Below are 20,945 nucleotides of genomic sequence, written 5' to 3'. Positions count from 1 at the left end.
CAGCTATACCTAAAGTGCCATTTCTGCCTTTAAACTGTCCCGAAAACTGAAACCGAGACTGTGCGTCAAAAAAAAAAGCGAGTTTGGGTACATTAATCCTTCACTGCATTACCAGATGACACGTGTAAAGGCTCTTAAAGCATACAAAGAGTCCTTGTATGACCGATGGTACAGCGACGTCAGTGTCTCTCCCGGCACTGAGCGGAGTTGGTCGGGGCCAGCAGCAACGTCACTCCCTGACGGCGGCATCAGAGCAGCACGCACCGGGCCATCCGCGCAGCAGCGAGTCGCTCCGGAACTCGGCGGAGGAAAACTGCGTTGCTCAACGGCTCTGCGTTTTGGGAACTGCCTGGGCGGGCTGAGACTCCCCCGCTATTATAGCTCAGGTAAACCGAAGTTTTATTCATGTCGAGGACAGTTTTATGTGTGTTTTTGTCGTTACAAGGAACAGCGTGGGTGCCAAAACGTTGCGAGTACAAGGACTAAGCAAGCTCCGCGCACGGTAGCTGTTTGTACTGTAGCCATACACTGTGTGTTGCTATGGTACTGCCAGGCAACGTCCCACCTGCTGCTGCGACTCTTGCTTCTTCACTCCTGTCAACCAAAACAAATGTGAAAACATGGAAACGGAGCGCTCCTTCATATGTGTTAATTCAGCCATTCATTTGCCATGAATTCATGTGTGCGTGCGTATGTGTTTTCAGCTGCGCTGTTTTCTCCGAGCCAACTGTTTTTCACAAGACTTGCATGGAGTCGATCGTTCTTCAGACTTAGGCTAGAGTCATTTACATTGTGATTATTCACAGCAGTTGACTTGGATAACAGACATTACCAACACTCCACCCTGTGCCCTGTCTGTAGGATATATTCAGCTGCTTTGGCAAACAGTTTTTCCAGTCAAGTGCCCATGTGTCTGTGGCTCTAGGTGACCACACACTCCATTTCCACTAGAACACAGTAAATGCTTGTCATTCCCTTTGTGACTGCTGTCTGTCTGTTTACTTTCATAGTGTCTAAGTAACACCCAGGACCACAAGGCTTGAGCAAACACAAGATGGTGATTACCAGTGTGGCATCTCTCAGAAGGACATCACTGGCCATGGACACAGAGAACAGATGTTTGCAGTGAAGGTGCCTAGTGCCTAGTTTCCTATTTCGTGGCTTAGACAGCTGCAGCGGTTAGGCGTCGGTGCATGCCAGCGCTAGGCTGGTGGTACAAAGAAATTCCATTATCCCTCATCTCCTCTCTGCTGTGACAGAGAGGAGGAAATCACCATGCCATGCTGTTGTGAGGCCAGGAAGAAGGAGGGGGGAATTATGAGTCAGAATGGAGAAGAAAAGAAAACTGTCACTCTTGAAATCCGCCTCTAAGCTTGGTAGACAGCACACACACTTATTTTAAGACCACGACCAGATCCTTTTTCAGCTGGCATCTAGAACTGTAGAACTACGTGGAGACCTTGCTTCTATTTTGGCCTTCCATCAATTATTGCTGAAACCTTTTTTTACCTTTTCTTATGTCTGTATACATTCCAGGGAGTAGAGTTAACGCGTTGAATGCAAAGTGCAGCGGGGTGCATCCAAGGCGAGCTCTGTTCATTGTATTTTAGTGAACACGCATCCTTATCTCAGCTGTCAAGAGGGAGGATTCTTTTCTACAGTTACTTACTCTGAGCAATAGAGATAGTGGTGGGAAAGGAGGAGTGAGAAGAACAGAGGATGACTGTGAGGGAGTGAACGTGCTTAACCCAGCCACTGAGTGACTCTTGTTTCCAAGGACGAAGGTAGCAACGCATCCAAACGCCACTCTGCGCCCACGGACTCCTGTGGAGATATGAGGCGCACACATAGGCACTCAGCAGCGCTCATATAGACTTAAGAACCTACCGGCCCTTCTTCACAGGGCCCCTGGGGTCTGACTTGCCTTTTCTGGAGTGCCGGAGCTGATGACTGAGCGGATCATGACAGCAGCTAGAGGGAACTACACAGAATGTTAGACTCGTTTAGCTTGAAAGGGAGTTTCCTGATCTTATTTCACCGGTGTCTTTGCACCTAAACTGGCCCACTTTTGTGTATGTTTTTGGCCGAGGAGCAGGCTGGAGAGGAGGTAGTAACAGGTGCTGCGTGCCAAGGTGGACGTGGAGGTGTGGAGGAGAGCTGAAGATCATGGGTAAATCAAACAGCAAGCTTAAGCCAGAGGTGGTGGAGGAGTTGACAAGGAAAACCTACTGTGAGTACCTTCACGTCTTTTTCTTTTTGCTTGCCTTTGCTTGACACAAACTCTTTTTTTAGCTGGCCTGTATGAGAATAAAAAAACATTCTGGCCAAACGTAAAAGACTATATATTGTGTGAGGAATCCCTAAGTTTAATAATCCTATTTTCCACCCTGTTCCATATAGGCTGTATGGTATATAACGCTGCCTGCTGGGATATAATGGGATTCTAAACCAGTTTCTCGTTGTCGAGAAAACAGAGCTACAACTACATGTCAGCTGGGAATAAGCTCCACCTTTTATTTCAATTTACATTTAAATGTTTTGTTGCGAATTTTGATTGGTTAAGGTCTGGCAGAAGTTGCAATCAGCATCTTTAAATCATGCTGAAGGGATATATGAATATGGAGTTGCTTAGTTTGTTAGCGGCTATCGGAGGGGGGGGGGTGTTTGAGATGAGGATGTGGGTTCATGCGCTGATCATGGATCCTCTGTATTATGTGAATGCAGAGATAGATAGATAGATAGATAGGATATATAAACAGTCTCAAGTGAAATGGTGTGATCGGATCTGCAACATTGCAAGTCCACGGATTTGTGTTGTTCTTGTCGACTTGTCAGGACATTGCAAATTAACAGCATTTGCTTTTCTCACCTTGCTAGCACTAATTCAGTTGACGATCCTTTGCTTAACAAAAGAAATATTTCCTTCCCCCACCGTTTTCCATCAAATTTGAGCAGAGATCACATTTGTACTTACCACAATGATGTCTGCTCGTAAGACACTATATTTATCATTTGTGTGTTATTTCTGGCGTGCAGAATTATTATTATTATTTGAGCAGTACAGTGTGCAGGTGTGGGTGGGAGTTGACATTCATTGGCTGCCTAATGACAGTGTTATTTGTGTGATGGGTCTCTCCACAGCAGAACCATGGAAGACTGTTGTGGCAGGAAATTGCTGTGGAGGAAGATTGGGCTTCGTGCTGGGCTGGGCTGCTTGCTACTGTCCTCTACTCCCTCTCTCACTCTCTCACCCTTTTGCCCAGTCTTCTTCGCTTTATCCCCTAATTGCCCTCTTTGAGCTGGGAATGGAATAGTATAATTAGTATGTTATCTGGTTAGCATCACTGAGAGGGGCACCAAGCTTCTCTCCCAGCATGATCATTCTCCCTTTCTCTGTCGTTGCCTGACTTGAGACTCTATCATTTCTGCTTCCCTTCATTCTCTTGCCTCTTTCTCTTTCTCTCCCATGAGAAGCTTTTTCTGCCATTGTAGTCTGCGCTTACCTACTCTTCTTGACAGATTGGGGACTACGTACATTTCTCTGTGCCTATGTGTCTTTTTCTTTCTTTCAGTGGAAGAAGAGTTTGGGTGTTTTTTTTTTTTCCCCAGCAAATTATGCCGTCTGTGTTGACAGGCAGCTGACAAGGCCAGGCCCCGAAATAAGACCTGTTCAGTTCATAAGATGTCTGCCTTCCGCTTTGTTGTAGGTTTGAAAACGTATCCTCTTCAGAAGAACAATTTTATGACTTTGTATTTCAGATAAAACCCTTTCTGGCCAAAGACAACATTGAGCTGTACCAAGGCTCCGGCTAGCTGCTGTTTTTCATGTTCTTAGTGAAAACTGTGAAAAATGGTTGCAGCCTCACTTGTACTTAATTCAAACCTGAAAGCTTTCTGTTCTGGCGTCACACGGAAATGCCAGCAGTCCTACTAAAATGTCTGCAGGATGTTGGCTAGGTCCATGTGATGGCAGGAGGATTTTGTAAGTTGTCAAAGCAGTGAAGAGAATCACAGTGAGCAGTGTTGCAGAGTGGATGTGTTCTTGCAGACCCTGCAGGATCAACCAGCAGAGTTTGCCCCGCACTCTCCTGCAATGCTCGGATTGTATTATTGCCCATCGCTTCCGACTTACTTATGTAATAAAATATTTTATTAACTCGAAGCCATGAAAAATGGCCTCAATTTTTGACTACATTGACTTTTGTGGCCAATTTAATGGTAGCTTGGCTTGGTTGACAGTCATGAGATTGACCCTGACATTCATTGCCCAGGAAATGGTCACATGATGGGTTTTCTTGGTGAAATGATGAGCAGAACAAATTCAGGCCGAGATATATGCAGGCGAGGGCTACCTGACCTGGTCTTCTCATCGATAGCCTCTGTATGATTCTGCTCCAGCGCTGCAGTAGTCACATTAGGGAATACACATGTGGATTTCATGGCAAAGAACATATTTGTTGTTAGTATATATTTTCATTTCCTGACCAGTCTTGATGTTTGATAATGCCACAGTTTAATTACCTAAAATGTTTTATTTGTAACAAGCGCATGACATGAAGCTCCCTTTGGTTCCTCTGGTTGTATACCTTTGCAGTAACCATGACTATGAGCTGCTCCAGATTAAACATTACAGTAGAAGACATTATCGATTAACTAACTAGCTGTTTATTGTACAAATGAGGCTATTGCTTTGCCCCAGGCTTAACAGAAGCGGTACAATAGTAGTCAGCATCTATCCTCAGACTTAACGTGGTATGAATTCAGAAAGTCTCTCTCAACCTGGTTCAACTAATGCTATTGATTTTCAGACCTTGTTTTCATTAGCTATCCCAGGTGCCGAGAGGCTGAAAATTGCTGTGGTTACTTGAGAAAAAGTACAGAGTCAAGGGAAAGCCATAAGGGATTGGTTGATTAGATACTGGCAGAGAATGGTGTTTGTGTGGGAATGATAACACATCCTGCCTCCTAAACTCTTCTCTATGGCTGACCTTCATTCCCTCAGTCTTGTTTTATCTTTCCGTGGCTCCCCGGAGGTTTACTCCTACTTGTCCTCTACTATCCTGGCCAGCAGATATCATTAGTCGTCTCCTCTGATCGTATGCTAGAATCGATGAATTGAAAACATTGCAATTGCATGTTGACACTGTTGAGTGTGAATGTGTGAGAGGATTGGGCCATAATGATTAACGATGCAACTACTTGGCTCCTCTAACGGCATGCTACTTTTTTTTTTATAGGACAGCCAAAGTTTTGCTTTTAAGCTAATGTCACTCTTTTTTTTCTCTTACAGTTACAGAGAAAGAGGTGCAGCAGTGGTAAGTGTGTGCACTCATTTCTAATTCGATGTGTTTTCCATTCGTGATGTGAAGCTAGTCATATATTAGCTATTGTGTTTTTAGTGGCAAACTTAACAGGAATCAGAGGTGGGGGTCTTTTCTTGTCTAAAAACTTGCAAAACCCACGTTGACATACTTGGTTCCTTGAGTCCATGGATATTGTATTAACATTTGGTTTCATGGTTGATTTAAAGCCATCTCTCTAACTCTACCCTGAAGACAGATGCGTTCTGAAAATAGAGTGATTTGGAAGCATTACTGAGACTGAATGACTTTGAAGGCTGATAACACTGATGCAAACATATCCACAATGCATTCCTCAACCTCTCTTCATCTAAATGCAAAAAAGGATGTCTGACAACAAAAGAATGGCCGGATGCATAAGGTTGTTTCACTTTCAGGCACTTAATCACTACATGGCCACAGCGCCGCCATAAGGTTGCCAATTAGTAATCCTCCCTGTCGGATTCTGTACCTATTATTCAGTGTGACCTGCACCGGCATCATCTTGCAGAGGTCTCACCTTTTGTCTGATCCCAGCCTGAACTCCCAGCGCTCTAACACGTACTTACATACATCAAAATGAAACGTATTCATGAAAGCGAGACGCCTCAGACCATGATAAGTTGCAGAACTGAGGTGAGAGGGATCATTACTGCTAAGATGTGAATTTCTGAATGTCTTTCTGAAGGCACAATTTTAAAGTCGCTGGCACACTGACAAGAGACAATGCATCTTCATTTACAGAGACGATTCGAGCATGAGCGTCGTCATCGCCTGTGTTTGCTGCATGCGGTTTCTTTGGAAATTAAAAGCAAAGAATAGTGTATATCAGAGGAGGGAGTGCTGCAATAAAGCGATCACTCTTCCATGTTCACACTTCAGTTCTCCTGCTTTGGTTTTGCATTTTATGGCCTAATTCTGCATGCATGAAAAGAGCTTTGTCTCCGGAGCTAGTCACTGTCTTTGTCCCCTGTTAGGGTGTTGAATGTTTACGTGGGCAAGGAGCCACCTTCGCAGCCATTCAGCAGCAGCAGCAGCAGCAGCAGCAGTAGTAGCTGCAGCATTAGATATCCCTGAGCATCGGCAGGTCAAGAGCCTCCAAGGTGGCCTGTCTCTGGGGCTGACTGAGTGCACTGGGGCGGAATACCCCCCACCTCCCTTAAACCTCCACCCCTCCTCCGGCTGTGCAGCCAGCTAACTCACCATCACTCACGCTGTCTTTCACAGCAAAGATTGCATGAGTACTCACTTGAAGATCAGCAGCAATCAACACGGCTGAGTGTGAGGGATGAAAGGGAATTTTACCAGGGGAAATGCCAGATGGCGTGTAATTAGAGCACAGACATAGAAGAATTAGCGGGGTTAGATAAATGCCCGTGTTGTGCATTCAATTTGTCCCCCTTTCTAATTCTCCTCTGAGGAAACATCATTACTATGCTCGAGGCTCACCTGAAATCAATAACAAAATGCCATAGCTCAGTGAGGTCCCTGCCAGAAAAGGCAGTAGCAAGAGAGACTTCCTGCGCAACTCTTTAGCAAACCACCATGGCAGATGCCAATGAGTAGGTTGCCAGTGCCAGTAATACATACTTCATGCTAATCTTCATGCTGGCCCCCCACTGTGGTCTGATGCACGATGTCACGTCTGCTATGTTCCTGCAAGTACAGTGTGTAGTTGAACTATTGCACTACTTAGAGTTCAGTGTGTATGTGTCTTAGCACCAGTGTCACTAAGTCAGATTTCTTGAACATGGTGTGTTCTTGGCAAATGAAGGTGATTCTGATTATGACTCTGATGAATAGCTGACACTGGGCAAACATGTTTACATGAGGGCAGTAGCTTTGTACTCTAGATGTGTCTCCTGCTTATGTAACTCCACTGGTAGTATGTTAAATGTGGTAGTCAGCCTGACATGTTTATTACTGTATGCCCAATAAACCACATTCATTCGACCATCGACTGGCTGATGAGGGAAAATAAGTATCCGAGTCAAAACTCAGTGCGCATATTGAAGAATTTGACTGGAGCCCTAGCCCCATATTGAGATTTGGGGTCGGTGAGTCTAGTTACATTGTGGGTAATGTATGCGCCAGGTTTTGAGAAGTAGGAAGAATGTGTGGAATCACTTTTTTTAAAAGTCTCCATCGGGAGTCTGACAGATATAGAAGTGCAATGCGAAAATGATGAGCTCTCTTTCATCATTTTTAAGTCCTTAAGGGGGTCTTAAATTAGACTAATATTCAGGCACTCTCAGGCAAGGAAAAAAGTCATATAAAAGAGGAAAATTAAGTGATCTAGTATTGAACCATAATGTTCTATGCCGCATAAGAAGCAGATTAAAAAGCGGTCATAATCAAAGCAGCAGAGGCCAAGATTTCCTTTTTTTGTCTTTTTAACCTGAACATTTACCATTATGCAACTCAAGAGTGTCGGCCATAGACCTAAATGCCCACTCCCAGTGTCACTCCTCATGACAAGTTAAAAAAAATGTGCTGATATTTGACCCACCTGAAAGTATTGAATAAGACAAAGATAGCCTGTCCTCGTAAACCTAAAAGTTAACAGCTAGAAGTAATGAATTTGGATCAATATTCACTGTGACTGTACCTGCGACACAAAGAATGTCTTTAAATACCATATAGATACACTGTTCTGTTTTTTCAGTAAACAATCCATACTCTATATCTGTGCTATACAGTATGTTACAGTAGCCTTTTATGTTGGTTGCTGGATATAATATTCCATAGTGGCACATTAAAATGACTGAAGAATTCAGGTGAAATGGGTGTGCGTTGGATTATTATATGCATTGCGTGCTCTGCACTTTGAATACCAATTAGATTGTATTATGCATTGTAGTGGTTAAGGCTTTAATTTTACAGCATATCTTCAGATAATACAAATGTGGCAATCGGATGGTTTTGCTTTCTTCTTGCTGAACTTTTTCTCAGCTTCTCCTCAAAGCGTCTCTCCATCTCTTTAACTATTTGGAGCTGGCTTCATTATCTCCAAGGCAGATTAAAAGTAAAGCATTTTAAGAGGAGTGAGGAGCCAGAGAGTGAGTGGAAAAGATCTCTCCTGGCCTTCATTCCTCATCAGAGCAGTCTGTCTCTCTTTCTCACTGGCCGTAATTACAGCCCAGCCTTATTCTGAATCAGAGACGAACATGCAGTGCTCCCTTGTGTGAACGTGCGTCATTTTTGCCGTTGATCAAGAGCAAAAGCTTTTTGCAATTCTTTTTATAAATAGAGTGTTATTATGTCTCTGCTATTTCCTCCTACTTCTCATCTAGCATTTATTTTTCTAAAGGCTTCCTAGCTCACTTCCTAGCTCCCTGACCTGTTACAGTCTAGTTAGACTTTGTGGCTGCTGTGTTCCTTTTATGAAGACATACAAGGAAACTGCCTACGTCTGAGTGACTGCGCTTGAAATTGCTTATGAGATGCTTCTATATATAGGCTAATAAAGGTATTAAGTCACTCTCTAGATGTGTCATTTCTAGGGGCAAGAGGAAGCTCACAGACTTATCCATCAGCCTAGCATATTATCAAAAGAGACTAGAGAGTAATTTGATTAGAGTTAACCACTCGTGGCTTGCTATTAGATTAGGGCGATTGTTTTATCTGTGAATGAGGCGAATAGCTTTGCCCTTTACCTTGTTGATCTTGCATGCTGTAGAGGTGACTTCAGTCTGTCATTGTTTTCCAGTCTTGTCTTGATTATGTATTCTTATCCCATTATTAATGCTATTTTAACAATCTAAATACTCTATCTGTGCTTTATTTTGCAGGTACAAAGGCTTCATTAAAGATTGTCCCAGTGGGCAGCTGGATGCCGTGGGCTTTCAGAAGATATATAAGCAGTTTTTTCCTTTTGGAGATCCCACAAAGTTTGCCTCCTTTGTCTTCAATGTCTTTGATGAAAATAAGGTTTGTAATCAATTTCGTATGTTTAATTGTCCTATGACTAGGCAGAACAAATATTATAATAATAATAATAATAATACAATATAATTTTAAATGAAAATAGTCAATTGACTTTGTTACTTTGTAAAATGACAAAGAAATAGTTTGACAGTGGCCTTTTGTCTGGCATTGCTGCTAGATAAGTAATATGATGTTAAAAGCGACAGAGGATGGAGCTAATCTATTTATCTCAGCCAGGGGTTACACAGAATAGCAGAGCAACGTGGTATAGGGATCCTATTAATGTTTCTGCTTTTATTATTCCATAGCCCTTTTTGCTTTTTTGAAAGAAGGAAATTGCCTGCTATCAGGTTCGTATACAGAAAATGATTTATTCAATCTCTTTTGAATGAAAGCTGTTTCAGACATTTAAACTGTATTGAAATTCTTCGCCAAAGTGTTACAGTAAACGGACATGTTGGACATTCCATGTTTAGTAAACTGTGTTTAGAGGAGTGGTCAAATTTACAGAAGGATTACACGGCTTTTGTGGCCGCTAAACCTGCACATGACAGAAAGAAGCTGTGTCATTTTTAAAAGAACCCGCAAACGGTGAAATGTACCCGTAACTGTGCAGCCAAGCAAATAGCGTCTCAGTGCTCCTTTGCTATATACACTTGTTTAAATTTGGTAAAATGCATATTTGGCACATAATTGGCCCCTTTCTATGCAAATGAGCCTCAAAAGGCTAAATGATTGCCATATTTTTGTGCCTGTATTTTTTTTATTGCCTGTAAGGTTAGTAGACAAAACCCTATTATATTTCTCAAGTGTTAAATAATTTTTACATCAAAACACTTCATAGATCTTTTGAAATAATTCTCTGCTCACAAATTGTCAGTCAGTATTTCAACAGCGCAAATGATTCAGTCCCATAAAAAAGATGAGTCATTACATTAATAGTAACACATAATCGTAACTCTTAGTTTTGTGCCAGAAATCAGTTTCCAAGAGTGTACATGCATGTTTTTTTTTTTTGTTTTTTTTTTAATGAAATCCTGTCTCTCTTATGTGGGTGCATCTTCTAAGGATTTGAAGATATGATGAGAAAGCATGTTTGAATGAGGCCTGTTAAAACTGTTAAAAGCAACATTTGTATGGAGTAATCCACCCCATTGCAGCTGTACGAGATTATTCAAATTGTGTTTAGGAAGACAAACTATGGATGAACAGCTCCTGGGATGGTGGTGAGCGCCTGGAGGTTTATTGACTCAGTTAAGAGGCTTTGTGTCAGGAAGATCAGACAACCCCTCCGTCTCATGTTTATCTGTAACCTTCATTAGCATTAGGCACCCCGTAGTTAGTGAATGCATTGATCTTAACTGTATTTATGACTTATATAATCAGCAATGCATGACTTTAGCATTGTCTGGCTGGTCAGATGTCTTGTAGATAAAGATAAATTTGGCTGACCCCAGGGCCATGAAGAGCTCTCGTCTGTCTTCTGTAAGTAGAGCTGTGGTTGACCGTTACAGGTAGGCAGCTGCTGTAGCAGAATGTCGGAAAAACCTTTTTGATGCAACACAATCCTTTAATATCTGATGAACTGACCAAAGCCTGAAGGCTCCACTACCAGGGCGTCGCTTTATAACCATTTCTTGTTGTCCAGAAGCTGTTGTTTTCGCTGTGCCAATGGCACGTCTTTCATGCAGAGCCTCTTAAGCATTTAATTTGAGCATGTCTCATGCAGTTGATGATGGCTGGAGGTCATAACTTGGTGAGTCGGTCTGAATTGGCAGCGTTTGACCCACTTCAAGCCTTTCTTTATCCATGTTTGCAGACATTTCTCTCTGCCGCACAGAGTGTGGCCTCACAGAGGAACGCTGAAGGCCACAATTTTGGGAGGGTAATTGGAAATTTCGAGCTGCTGTGGTTATATGCAGAGCATGAGATTCTAACAAAGCTAAGAGGAAAAGAAGAGTGTTTTCTACCTTGTCAGACAGAATTATCTGCCATCCCCATTCCCGATGTGGAATCGTTGAGAAAATGTGAAACATTAGTTCATTAATTCACAGTGGTTGTTTGTGTGCTGTAACTTTTGGACGATGAGCCAGTCGCATCCATCTCACTAATGACCAGAGGGGACATGTTTCTGCCTCAGGAGCGAGCCAGGTGTAAGGCTAAAATAGCAGCTGACGTGGAGCAAATGTCTGGCCCCGTTTTTCAGAAGAATACAGCAAGGACTTCATGAAAGAACAGCAAGGAAATCATGAAAGAACTACAGCAAGTGTGAAGCAAGATCCTCATCTTGTCTCTGGGCCATTTTCTCTCTCTCTCTCCCTCCTTTTTTCTCACTGTAGGATGGACGCATCGAGTTCTCTGAGTTCATCCAGGCCTTGTCAGTGACTTCCCGTGGGACTCTTGATGAAAAGTTGAGATGTAAGAAGAGATGTTTTTGACATTTAATTGACAGGATTTGCTAAACAGCAAATAGGAGATTATTATGAATATACAGTAGGCATGAAACCTGGGGGTCAATATGTTGCCAACCTTTTTCTGAAAATACAACACCAGAGAAAACTTGCAACTTTAGCTGTAACCATAAGTTTTAAACCTGAAACAAAGTGTATTCAAATATGCAATTACTGCTGTCACTTTTGAACTGGTAACCACCAAACTTCACTCAGTTTTCACCACTTCCGAAGTCAATTTGAACATGTGTGCTTTGTAATCCATGAAAAATATATAATTTAATGAAGTCACAGTAGCTTCCTGATCACAGTATGTGCTCAACTACCAAAATGTATTGTAACATCTTTCTCTATACAGGGGCTTTTAAACTCTATGACCTTGATAATGATGGCTACATCACCCGAGATGAGATGTTGAACATCGTAGATGCCATTTATCAGATGGTGGTAAGTTTTACCAGACATCAGACATATAAATGAGAATTGTTTGAATGGTACAAAGTGTAATGAGTTGATATTGCAGGGGAACACCGTTGAGCTGCCAGAAGAAGAAAACACACCAGAAAAGCGAGTGGACCGCATCTTTGCAATGATGGACAAGGTTAGTGTTTTATTATTTATAAGGCTTTTATACGAGCAGCAGGAGAATGACAGGAAGTGGGGGGAGAGAGTTGGGATGACACGCAGTATAGTGTCATGATTTAAACTGGGCCGTTGTCAAGGACTCAGCCTAAATTGGGCGCCCTCTCCCAGGTGAGCTAGAGGTCACCCTAACATTAGTATTTTAATATCAAAATAATATCAACAGACTGATGTGATAGAAAGTGATAATGCCCAAGTTTCTGTACCATTTGATGTTGCTATAGTATAACATCAAAGTTTAACTGACACTGATACAAAGTGCAGCAATGATTATTAGTTTACCTTTAAGAGGACTGAGTCTGCCTTTGTTGCCACCCTCAGGGCTTTGACATGGACACTGTTAAGTTTAGAGCTGTTAGCTGCGACCATCACAGCGTCACTAACACCGCCTGCAGTCTATAAACATCATATATATAGTCTCCTCCACCACTAGCCCTCGGTGCTAATGCCTTTCCCCGCAGCTCCAAGAATCTACTCAGCTTTAGTGAAAGATGAGATGCAGCCTGCATGGGTGTGTTTGTCAGCCCACCACTGCCAAGATCAGACCGTTGGTCTAGCTGTGCAGCACAGCAGCACTTAGTGATTTGTATTGGCAGAGAGTGGCTACCATCCAAGTGCACTGAACCAAAGATCAGTATAGAACAGGAGTAACATGATTTAGCTTTAGAGCCTGTTTTGCCCCCTGCTGGTAACTCCGTATTAAAGCATTGAGGGGCTTCAGTTTCATCTTGTCTCATGTTCCTCTTCCAGAATGCAGATGGGAAGCTGACTCTGCAGGAGTTTCAGGAGGGTTCAAAGGCAGACCCTTCTATTGTTCAGGCATTGTCTCTCTATGATGGACTTGTATAGGAATGTAAGGTGAGTGGGTATTAATGAGCTAGTACATGCATGCTTCTCTGCTTGGGCAATTTTCAATCCCAGGTCATGCTTCAACTCAAGATAATACTGTCTAATTCTTAGTTCATCAGAGGAAAGAATAAAAAAGGAAAATTCAGTCTGTGGGCTGTAACCAAAGTGAAGAAACCACTTTCTGCTCACAGTTTGTTTCTATGAATTATTCAAATGGCCCACTTGTTTGCTGGCAATCAACTAGTCTTGGAGTGCTGAGTGAAGAGCGAAAAAGCTCTCACTGCTTAATGTAATGCACCGGCCACTGCCAATTGTTGCTGACATCCTGCTCAGCGTTTTGTCAACTGCGAAGTGAGCTCGCAAAGACATATTTTAGTCATGCAGTAGCTCTGTTAGGGGATTTATCTTGCATGAACACACCCACGTGTCATGACACCACTTACTGTCATCTATTCAGTGGTGATCATTCTTATGACTTCTCAGATGGATCCATCTCTGCATCCACACGCCAATCCAACACCATCACACCTGCCAGGGGAGGAAGCCACATTTAACTCGCTTCACCCAGATGTGGACTACAAACTTTTTGTTGCACGGCCGTACGGCATTCGTGTCAAGTAGCTGTTAATCTACATTTCCTGTTCGGATTATAAACAAATATATCCTCTGATGTGACGAAGAAGTCGAACATGTCAGCAAAGCCCTCATTTATCCGTGCTTCACTTGGCGCCGCGTACACCCTTGAGTGTTGTGGACTGTGTCCGAGCATTTCTGCAAACGCAGTGTTGTGGTTTCCCCATGGACAGTCGAAGGGACTGAATTCCCCCTGAGATGTTCGCGTGTGCGTCTTGATCACATATTGTAAACCAGGGATGCACATAAACCGCTCAGAGGAACTGTGCTGCTGCTTCACCACCAGATGCAGAGACTCTAAACCCGGGAGAATCTGGAAAAATGTGTGACTTGGTGATAATGTGAACTCTAATTTAAAGTTACGAAGCAGTATAGTGTACATTGTATAATGTAAATAGAATGGTAATTTATTTTCTGCTTTGCTGCGTTTATGGGACTTTCCTCATAAGAACGGAATGAAGTTTTATTTTTTAATCAAAAGTGTTCAAATGTATTGCACTGTATTTGTCCTTATTGTGGGATTGTTTTGTTCTCACATGCTGAGGTTTCCTTTTCCTGAGAGAACAGGTTTTTATTTGAAGAAGAGTGTTGAAGGAGCCGGGAGTCTTCTATGGATCATTTTACTATGTTTGCACTCTCTGCATCCTATTGTGTCTTCACTTCCACGTTAGCACTAGCGTCTAGTGTTGCACATCTTGAACGACATGACCAAGCAACACAGCGAATTCTCACAGCTTGCATCTGAACCGAGGCTCATTATTTCTTTTGAGAGCATCGATCTCCACCCTCAGTCAGCACACACACAAGGCCCTGGTCATTGAGAGGCACAAACAGACATCAATTCTGCTTGTAAAACATTTTTACGAGCTCTGTGGTTGCAATTGTTCACTTTTTTTTTTTTGTCCTGTGTGAGGCCAAAGCATGTGATGCCATTTCTTTCAGTCTTGAATTGTTTTAGTTTCAGCATTGAGATGTTTTATCAGCTTCACTGATTTTATGCCTTATGCAAATGATAATTTACTGAATGATAAATGTAATTTACCTGTTGATTAACAGTATAAGAGCACAGAATAAAATGCATTTAAGTGGCAAGCTTTTCTATTACTGCATTCTTGGTCTTTGTACTTATTGTATTGATTAAAAAAAGACTAATATGGTTTATATATCACTTCTCAAGACAACAATCGCACACCTGGTTGCATAGTATTCATAAAAGATGATCCCTCCAGGATTGCACAGAGTTGCTTCACTAATATAGAATACTGTCTTGTTGAGTGTGTGTGTCATACTTTAAAAAAACAGCATCTTAAATTCGTTCTTTGATGTAAGTCTGCACTTTTTGTTGTGTAATGAAGTGCAAAAAAACAGTGATGTCTTGGCATTGATTGGTGGGTTAATGAGGCTCAGTGGCTTTTGTGTAGAAGCCTCTGGGTCTCTCTGCTCACTGGGCCTGCTCAGACCTGCTTTCTGTTTTCTACTCAAGGACGGATTCAAGTGATATCAAGAGGAGGAGGTCAGGAGGGTCCAGAGCTTTGATCCGAGACTGCTCTGTCCCTTGGGTACATCTTTGATTCACTTTGTATTTGAAAGAAGTAATATCTGTTTACTTATTGCAGCAAATGGAGAAGTTTTGAAGTTAACATCCATCTTCTAATCTCAAATACTCTGGGGCCCCTGCCACTTAAACTTTGGAAGAAAATACTGAATTATTTACATTAATACAATCTAGGCTGGATTCCTCTGTGAGGTCTGATCTCATATGCCATAGCTAGACATCGAGTGAATACAATTGAATCATCAACAACCCATTTATATCCAGATTAGCAACACCGTAAAAAGTGTGACACCTCAAGCTTTTCCACCCATTCATATGCCAAGGGGAGATTTCTCAGGGTGGGCTATGTATAAAATTAGATTGGTGTCAGCTGAATATAAACAATGGCTATTTATAAAAACGAGGCTGTTACTGAGACAATGTTCTCGGCGTGTCCAAAATACAGGCTCCAGACTTCGCTGTTAAAAACCGCGTCTCTAGGGGCCCACATCGATTACGGAGAAAATTGAATTGAACGGGGAGCGCTGGATAGGGTTAAAGTCTGGAAGTCACCGTGGGGTCGAGGTAGACTCACACAAGCACGCGGTCTCACAAAAAAAAATCAGGTTGAGTCTCGGGAACCTTTTAATACCCATCCCGCCCCGTTTGAAGCGTCAGAGCACCAGCTCTCCAGGGGCACTCCAACACAGAGCCAGTCCACACGCTCCTTCAAACTTTACGCACGGATGTACTCCTGTGGAAGTATTTTACTCTGGATTTGCAAGTGTTTCAGCTGAGCCGTATTGTTCCACATATCGTTTCTACCGATTGGAAGCAGTCCCAGACTTAGAATAGCTTTGAAGTCTAAACTTTTAAAAAGTTTACAAAACTTTTTTTTTTTTTTTTTATGTGATTCGCCTTATTCCGGCAGACAGATGCAGTAAATCTATAACCAAAATGACCGGTGTCTTATTAAAGTGCCTAGTCTTGGCGCTGTGTATCGGCGCGCACAGGCTCTTGGCAGTCCCCCGGGCTGAGGAGGATGATGGATCCGGTGACAGCGCCTCGACCCTGGCCTTTGTGTTCGATGTTACCGGCTCCATGTACGACGATCTAAAACAGGTGATAGACGGCGCCTCGCGGATCCTGGAGAAGACCCTCAACCGGAGGACCAGACCCATCAAAAACTTTGTCCTGGTCCCCTTCCATGACCCAGGTACTTTTTGACCAAACACACTTTGTTCTCAAAATAATCTGCCGCACAATAGGCACCTATTGCTGCAAGTGTTTAATCTTGATTCTTAATATGTTTCTGAATTAATGCATGGAATAAAGATTTTTGCTTTTAACAAATCAGCCAAGAATGGCCAGTGTCTTACCAGGTCCAGGCAACACAGCAGCCTGCAGCCTTCTTTTTGCATTATAAGCAAACTCAGCACGTAGGGTACATTGCCCCTGATTCGTTTGTAGCTATCATTTATATAGATTTACTTGGAAAAGATCACAGCAAACTGCAACACATCTCAGGACCTGTTACACATGTTGTTAGCTGTTTCAGAAGAAGTCCATTTGGACACAGAGCAGCACATCGAAGTCAAAGACATCAAGCAGGAATATATACAGTATATGTGAGCTTTTAGAATGAGGAGTCTGTGGGACAGGTAAGGCTCTTCACCCCCGGCATCTACCCTCGTATGAGAAAGCTGCAGCTTGAAAATAAGAGTGCTCTAATGGGGGAGGGTGTTTGAGCACTGATGAGAAGCATATGCTGTCTGCTTGTGTGTAATTACCCCACTCACCCCACCCCTCCCTCAATTCCATCCAAGCCTCTGGAAAACCCTCGTAGCCCCCCAGTTTAGCCAGTCAGGGGGTGTTAGTTAGGGGGTTGCACTAACACCACACATTTTGTCTGTGTTTAATGTGCCCTGCCCTTGGGTACCTTGTAAACCTCCAAGATTGCAAAGAAGCCACGGTGGCTGACGAAGAGGCGTGACAGTGCTGTCAGTGTTTTACAGTCACTCATGACAAGGAGACAAAGACTTAAAATCCTCCCTTATTGGAAAATAGATGAATGAGTTAGAAATGTCATCAACTTGACGCATTGTCTGCAAGCTCAGTATCATTAGTCTCACAAAGATACTTCAGAATAGTATTTCGGCAGTCGGAATAACAAGCGCAGACACACACAGAAATCATGATGCTCCACCCTACCTGATAAGGGTCTAAAATGAAAGACTTGTGTTTATAGACAGCAGTGTTCTATAGCTAAATCAATGCGTCCTCTGTGTATTGGTTAATGTTTACTGTTCCAGCATTTGGCCCCAGAAGGCATCCAAGTAAGTGTCAGGCCCTGGCAGGTTCTTATCCATCATACTGGAGTCTACTGCTGCTTGAAGAACTCTAAAGATGCTGACTACAGCTGCAGAAAATTGTTATCCGAACTTTGGCCAGATTGTAGTGGTTTGTGTGAAAGAAAACCTGAACATTGTAATTTTGTCAGTGCACCAATTTAGCCACTCTTGTGCTGTGTGTGATTGATATTCATGTCTCGCACGAAAGCTACATGGCATCACTCTGGTTCTGATAAAGTAGACTAGTCTGTGGCTTATTTGGGCTTTTGATGCTGTAGATGCTTTGTCTCTGTTCAGAGGCAGAACAACTGCATCCTTTGTTCTCATATAGTTGATTTGTTTGAAGAAACATTCAGAAGAGTAGACCTAAGCCCTTACTCTGTTGGGATGAATATTTTCTGGCATACGGTATTGTATTGCAACCAAAACATCTCTCTTGAACTGACCAGATTCAATGTTGTTAGAGTCTCTTTCACGATATACATTTCTAATCTCGCAGATATCGGCCCTGTGTCCATCACCACCGACCCAAAGAAGTTCCAGCAGGATCTGCAAGAGCTGTTTGTCCAGGTGGGAACCAGAACATGACATGATTATTATATTGGACCTGGGACCATTGTATTGTTCCACACTAATCCAAGCTACAGCTGTGTGAACTGCCATTGCTTAAAGCAAGCCTATGTAACCTCTACCGAACAGCAGCAACTGTGGCCACAAGGGACAATAATGTTATAACGGTATAACGTAGTGAAGAGGAGAGTCATAATGTCAGCAAACTGGCTCAGGATTATCAGTTACACAGCAACATGTATCTTAAGTTTGGTAACATTAGCCATCATACGCCACTGGTCACACCAGACCAAGTAAGGCTGTAGTGGTAAAACCCCTAAGTGAATTGAGCAAGAGTGTGTTTTTTTTTTTTATTGTGTATATGAATCCAAGTTTTCATTTCTAAAAGGCATATTGTCATATTTCTTCTTTCAGAAGTTACTTAGTGTTGCTTAAATTAGTATGTTTTTTAAATATATGTCAATGTTAGCCAACGCTGCGTCCCGCTTAAATGGGACACTATTCCAAAAACTGAGGTATGATAGAATTGTTTGAGTATAAAATCAGTATGAATGCAGTTTAAAATAAGATATTTAGACTTTATTTCTTCCAGCAGTATTTGATCATGTGTGATTCACTCATCCAGGGTGGGGGTGACTGCCCCGAGATGAGCATAGGAGCCATAAAGAAAGCCTTGGAGGTTTCCCTGCCTGGATCCTTCATCTACGTGTTCACTGACGCCAGAGCCAAAGACTACCGCCTAAAGAGAGATGTTCTGCAGCTGGTGCAGCTCCGGCAATCGCAGGTGCAGTCCTAGAAAGTGGACCGGGCTGTGAGCGTCTCACGAACCAGGGCTGTAGAGATAATGTTGGCAGTTTACTGTCATTTATCCCACATATGAGGGAGGTTCAATACAAAAACATGTATTCAAACATTTCATTAGTGTTGTTTAACTCTCCCATAATGATCTAAATGCTGTTTAGGCGATGTTAACAGGAAAAGGGTTAAATCTGAAGGTTTAAAAACAAGTGCTGGCCCACAGAGTTTTGAGTATCTTTGCATTTATCACACGCTGTAACAAAAGGAATACAGTGGCATGCTGGGATAGATCTACATTCCAATGAAGCTTCCTGACGTTCAGCTAAGGAGGGGAAAGTCTCTTCAAAGTTACTTTAGTCTCAGCCTCTACATCGAGCATGACAATGAGCATTAGCGTCACTTTGGAGTCAACTGAAAAGCGAGATCATAGAAAACAAACACTGAACTGTAGTAATCCTCTTAACTCTTCCTGCCCCCTCACTCCACCCCACCCCTCCGTTCCCAGGTGGTATTTGTGCTGACTGGAGACTGTGGAGACCGCTCTCAGCCTGGCTACAGGGCCTATGAGGAGATCGCTGCCACCTCCTCTGGACAAATCTTTCACCTGGACAAGCAGCAGGTCAACGAGGTAAGAGCATGACGGGGTACATGGCAGTGCTATGGCTGTTACCTTCACCAAACCCTCATTAAATCTGTATATACATAATAAGTGTATTAATATCAAATAAATCCTACTGATCCGACAATCAAATGATTACAAAGCTGATATTAAGCTTCCTGTTCATATGATACGGTTGAGTGACTGTTTTATGTTGGAAGCAGCATGTAACAGAAGCCCTGTCTAAGAAGCCAAAGACAGCAGGGCTCACTTCCTTGGCAGATGTAAAAGAAGCCAGAGTTTCCTCTGGAAGAGACACTGGTATCCTGCATGTCAACACAGGAGATAGCTGGGCAGCAGCGTTGAGCTGGAGCCAACAGCTCTGCTCACTGGTGGCCCACTGACCCTCTGAACTCAGATGTGTTTAAGTGTGTGTGTGTGAGTGTGGGGGGGGGGGTCTGTTTCCTGTTAAATCATGCATGCATGTAGCTATACAATGCCGCTGTGGGGGCAGCTCGGTAACTCCGTGATACTTTGTGTTGCTGTATTAAGGGAATAGAGACCAAACTCACTTCTGCCCTCACACCTCCACCCCAGATGACTTTGTGCTAAAGCAGCCTTTGGCATGTTCTTAGTGTACTGTTACATGTAAACATGTGCACACTTGTGAATAGATTGATCTTGGATCCACATTGAATTACTGTATGCCAGTGGGTTTTCTAGACCTGTGTGATTATAGCTCTTGGGTGGCATGCTTTTACCAAATTAATGCAAATCCTTTAATCCTTAAAAACCTCAGAAGTACTACAAATCTAACCAAAATATTCCCTCTTAAAAGCAGTTTAATAAAGTGCGGCCAAATAAAAATATACAAAATCTTTTTGTGGTCTCTGGGGGGGGAGAGTGGAGAGAAAACAGACTGCTTATTTGAGTCTCTAATCCCAGGATACGATCTGTCACGGCTTCCCTCATTCCAACACAGCTGCCCAGTGGAGTTGGCTTCAAGTCCTTAAACAATAACTCATTGTCAGTTCTACATATCGCACTGTTTATGCTCTGTTAAATTTGACCAATTATGATCAACTAGAGTATCCGCTAATGAGCGTAGACGAAGCCTCGTTAATGTACTGTCAAACTTGGACCATGCGTGATCTGTGCTCTTTATTGTAATGATGCCATCCTTAGGTGATGTTAAGCTTCCAGATAAAAGCCTCGGCAGGTGTGTCGAAACTCTCACTGAGAAGAGAGCATGGG

At 42.7% G+C, this 20,945-nt stretch overlaps 2 protein-coding genes across 4 annotated transcripts in view; both read left to right on the top strand.

Annotated features, from left to right (window-relative positions):
- Positions 1 to 201: 201 nt before the first annotated feature.
- On the top strand, positions 202 to 15,860 carry ncs1b (neuronal calcium sensor 1b). 3 transcript variants are annotated; one of them, XM_031849450.1, is made up of 9 exons: positions 202 to 386; positions 2,096 to 2,230; positions 5,291 to 5,315; positions 9,131 to 9,269; positions 11,606 to 11,684; positions 12,075 to 12,163; positions 12,240 to 12,317; positions 13,109 to 13,216; positions 13,691 to 15,860. In XM_031849450.1, the coding sequence occupies exons 2-8, from the start codon at positions 2,167 to 2,169 to the stop codon at positions 13,205 to 13,207; spliced, it is 573 nt and encodes a 190-aa protein (XP_031705310.1). In that variant the 5' UTR covers positions 202 to 386; positions 2,096 to 2,166; the 3' UTR covers positions 13,208 to 13,216; positions 13,691 to 15,860. The 3 variants fall into 3 exon arrangements, with proteins under 3 accessions (XP_031705310.1, XP_031705308.1, XP_031705309.1); XM_031849448.1 differs by having other exon boundaries at positions 299 to 386; positions 1,011 to 2,230; XM_031849449.1 differs by lacking the exon at positions 202 to 386 and adding an exon at positions 405 to 1,131.
- Positions 15,861 to 15,996: 136 nt separating this feature from the next.
- The window catches only part of hmcn2 (hemicentin 2), a 42,968-nt gene continuing 38,019 nt past the window's right edge, over positions 15,997 to 20,945 (top strand). The window contains exons 1-4 of the mRNA XM_031849673.1: positions 15,997 to 16,590; positions 18,225 to 18,295; positions 18,921 to 19,079; positions 19,599 to 19,721. Of these exons, the coding sequence (XP_031705533.1) occupies positions 16,332 to 16,590; positions 18,225 to 18,295; positions 18,921 to 19,079; positions 19,599 to 19,721 (612 nt within the window). The 5' untranslated portion in view covers positions 15,997 to 16,331. The remainder of the gene's footprint in view (positions 16,591 to 18,224; positions 18,296 to 18,920; positions 19,080 to 19,598; positions 19,722 to 20,945) is intronic.

This window comes from Anarrhichthys ocellatus, unplaced genomic scaffold (genome assembly GCF_004355925.1).
Source record: "Anarrhichthys ocellatus isolate YVR2014 unplaced genomic scaffold, GSC_Weel_1.0 scaffold9, whole genome shotgun sequence".
In the NCBI taxonomy this organism is placed as follows: domain Eukaryota; kingdom Metazoa; phylum Chordata; class Actinopteri; order Perciformes; family Anarhichadidae; genus Anarrhichthys; species Anarrhichthys ocellatus.
Note: the sequence above shows the minus strand (reverse complement) of the source record. Positions and strands in the feature narration are given on the sequence as shown.

Bases quoted from the DNA above. Each gene is read 5' to 3' on its own strand.
- ncs1b (XM_031849450.1), top strand. From the start codon at position 2,167: ATGGGTAAATCAAACAGCAAGCTTAAGCCAGAGGTGGTGGAGGAGTTG. The intron at 2,231-5,290 runs GTGAGTACCTTC...TTTCTCTTACAG, and splicing joins GTTGACAAGGAAAACCTACT to TTACAGAGAAAGAGGTGCAG. The intron at 11,685-12,074 runs GTAAGAAGAGAT...TTCTCTATACAG, and splicing joins TCTTGATGAAAAGTTGAGAT to GGGCTTTTAAACTCTATGAC.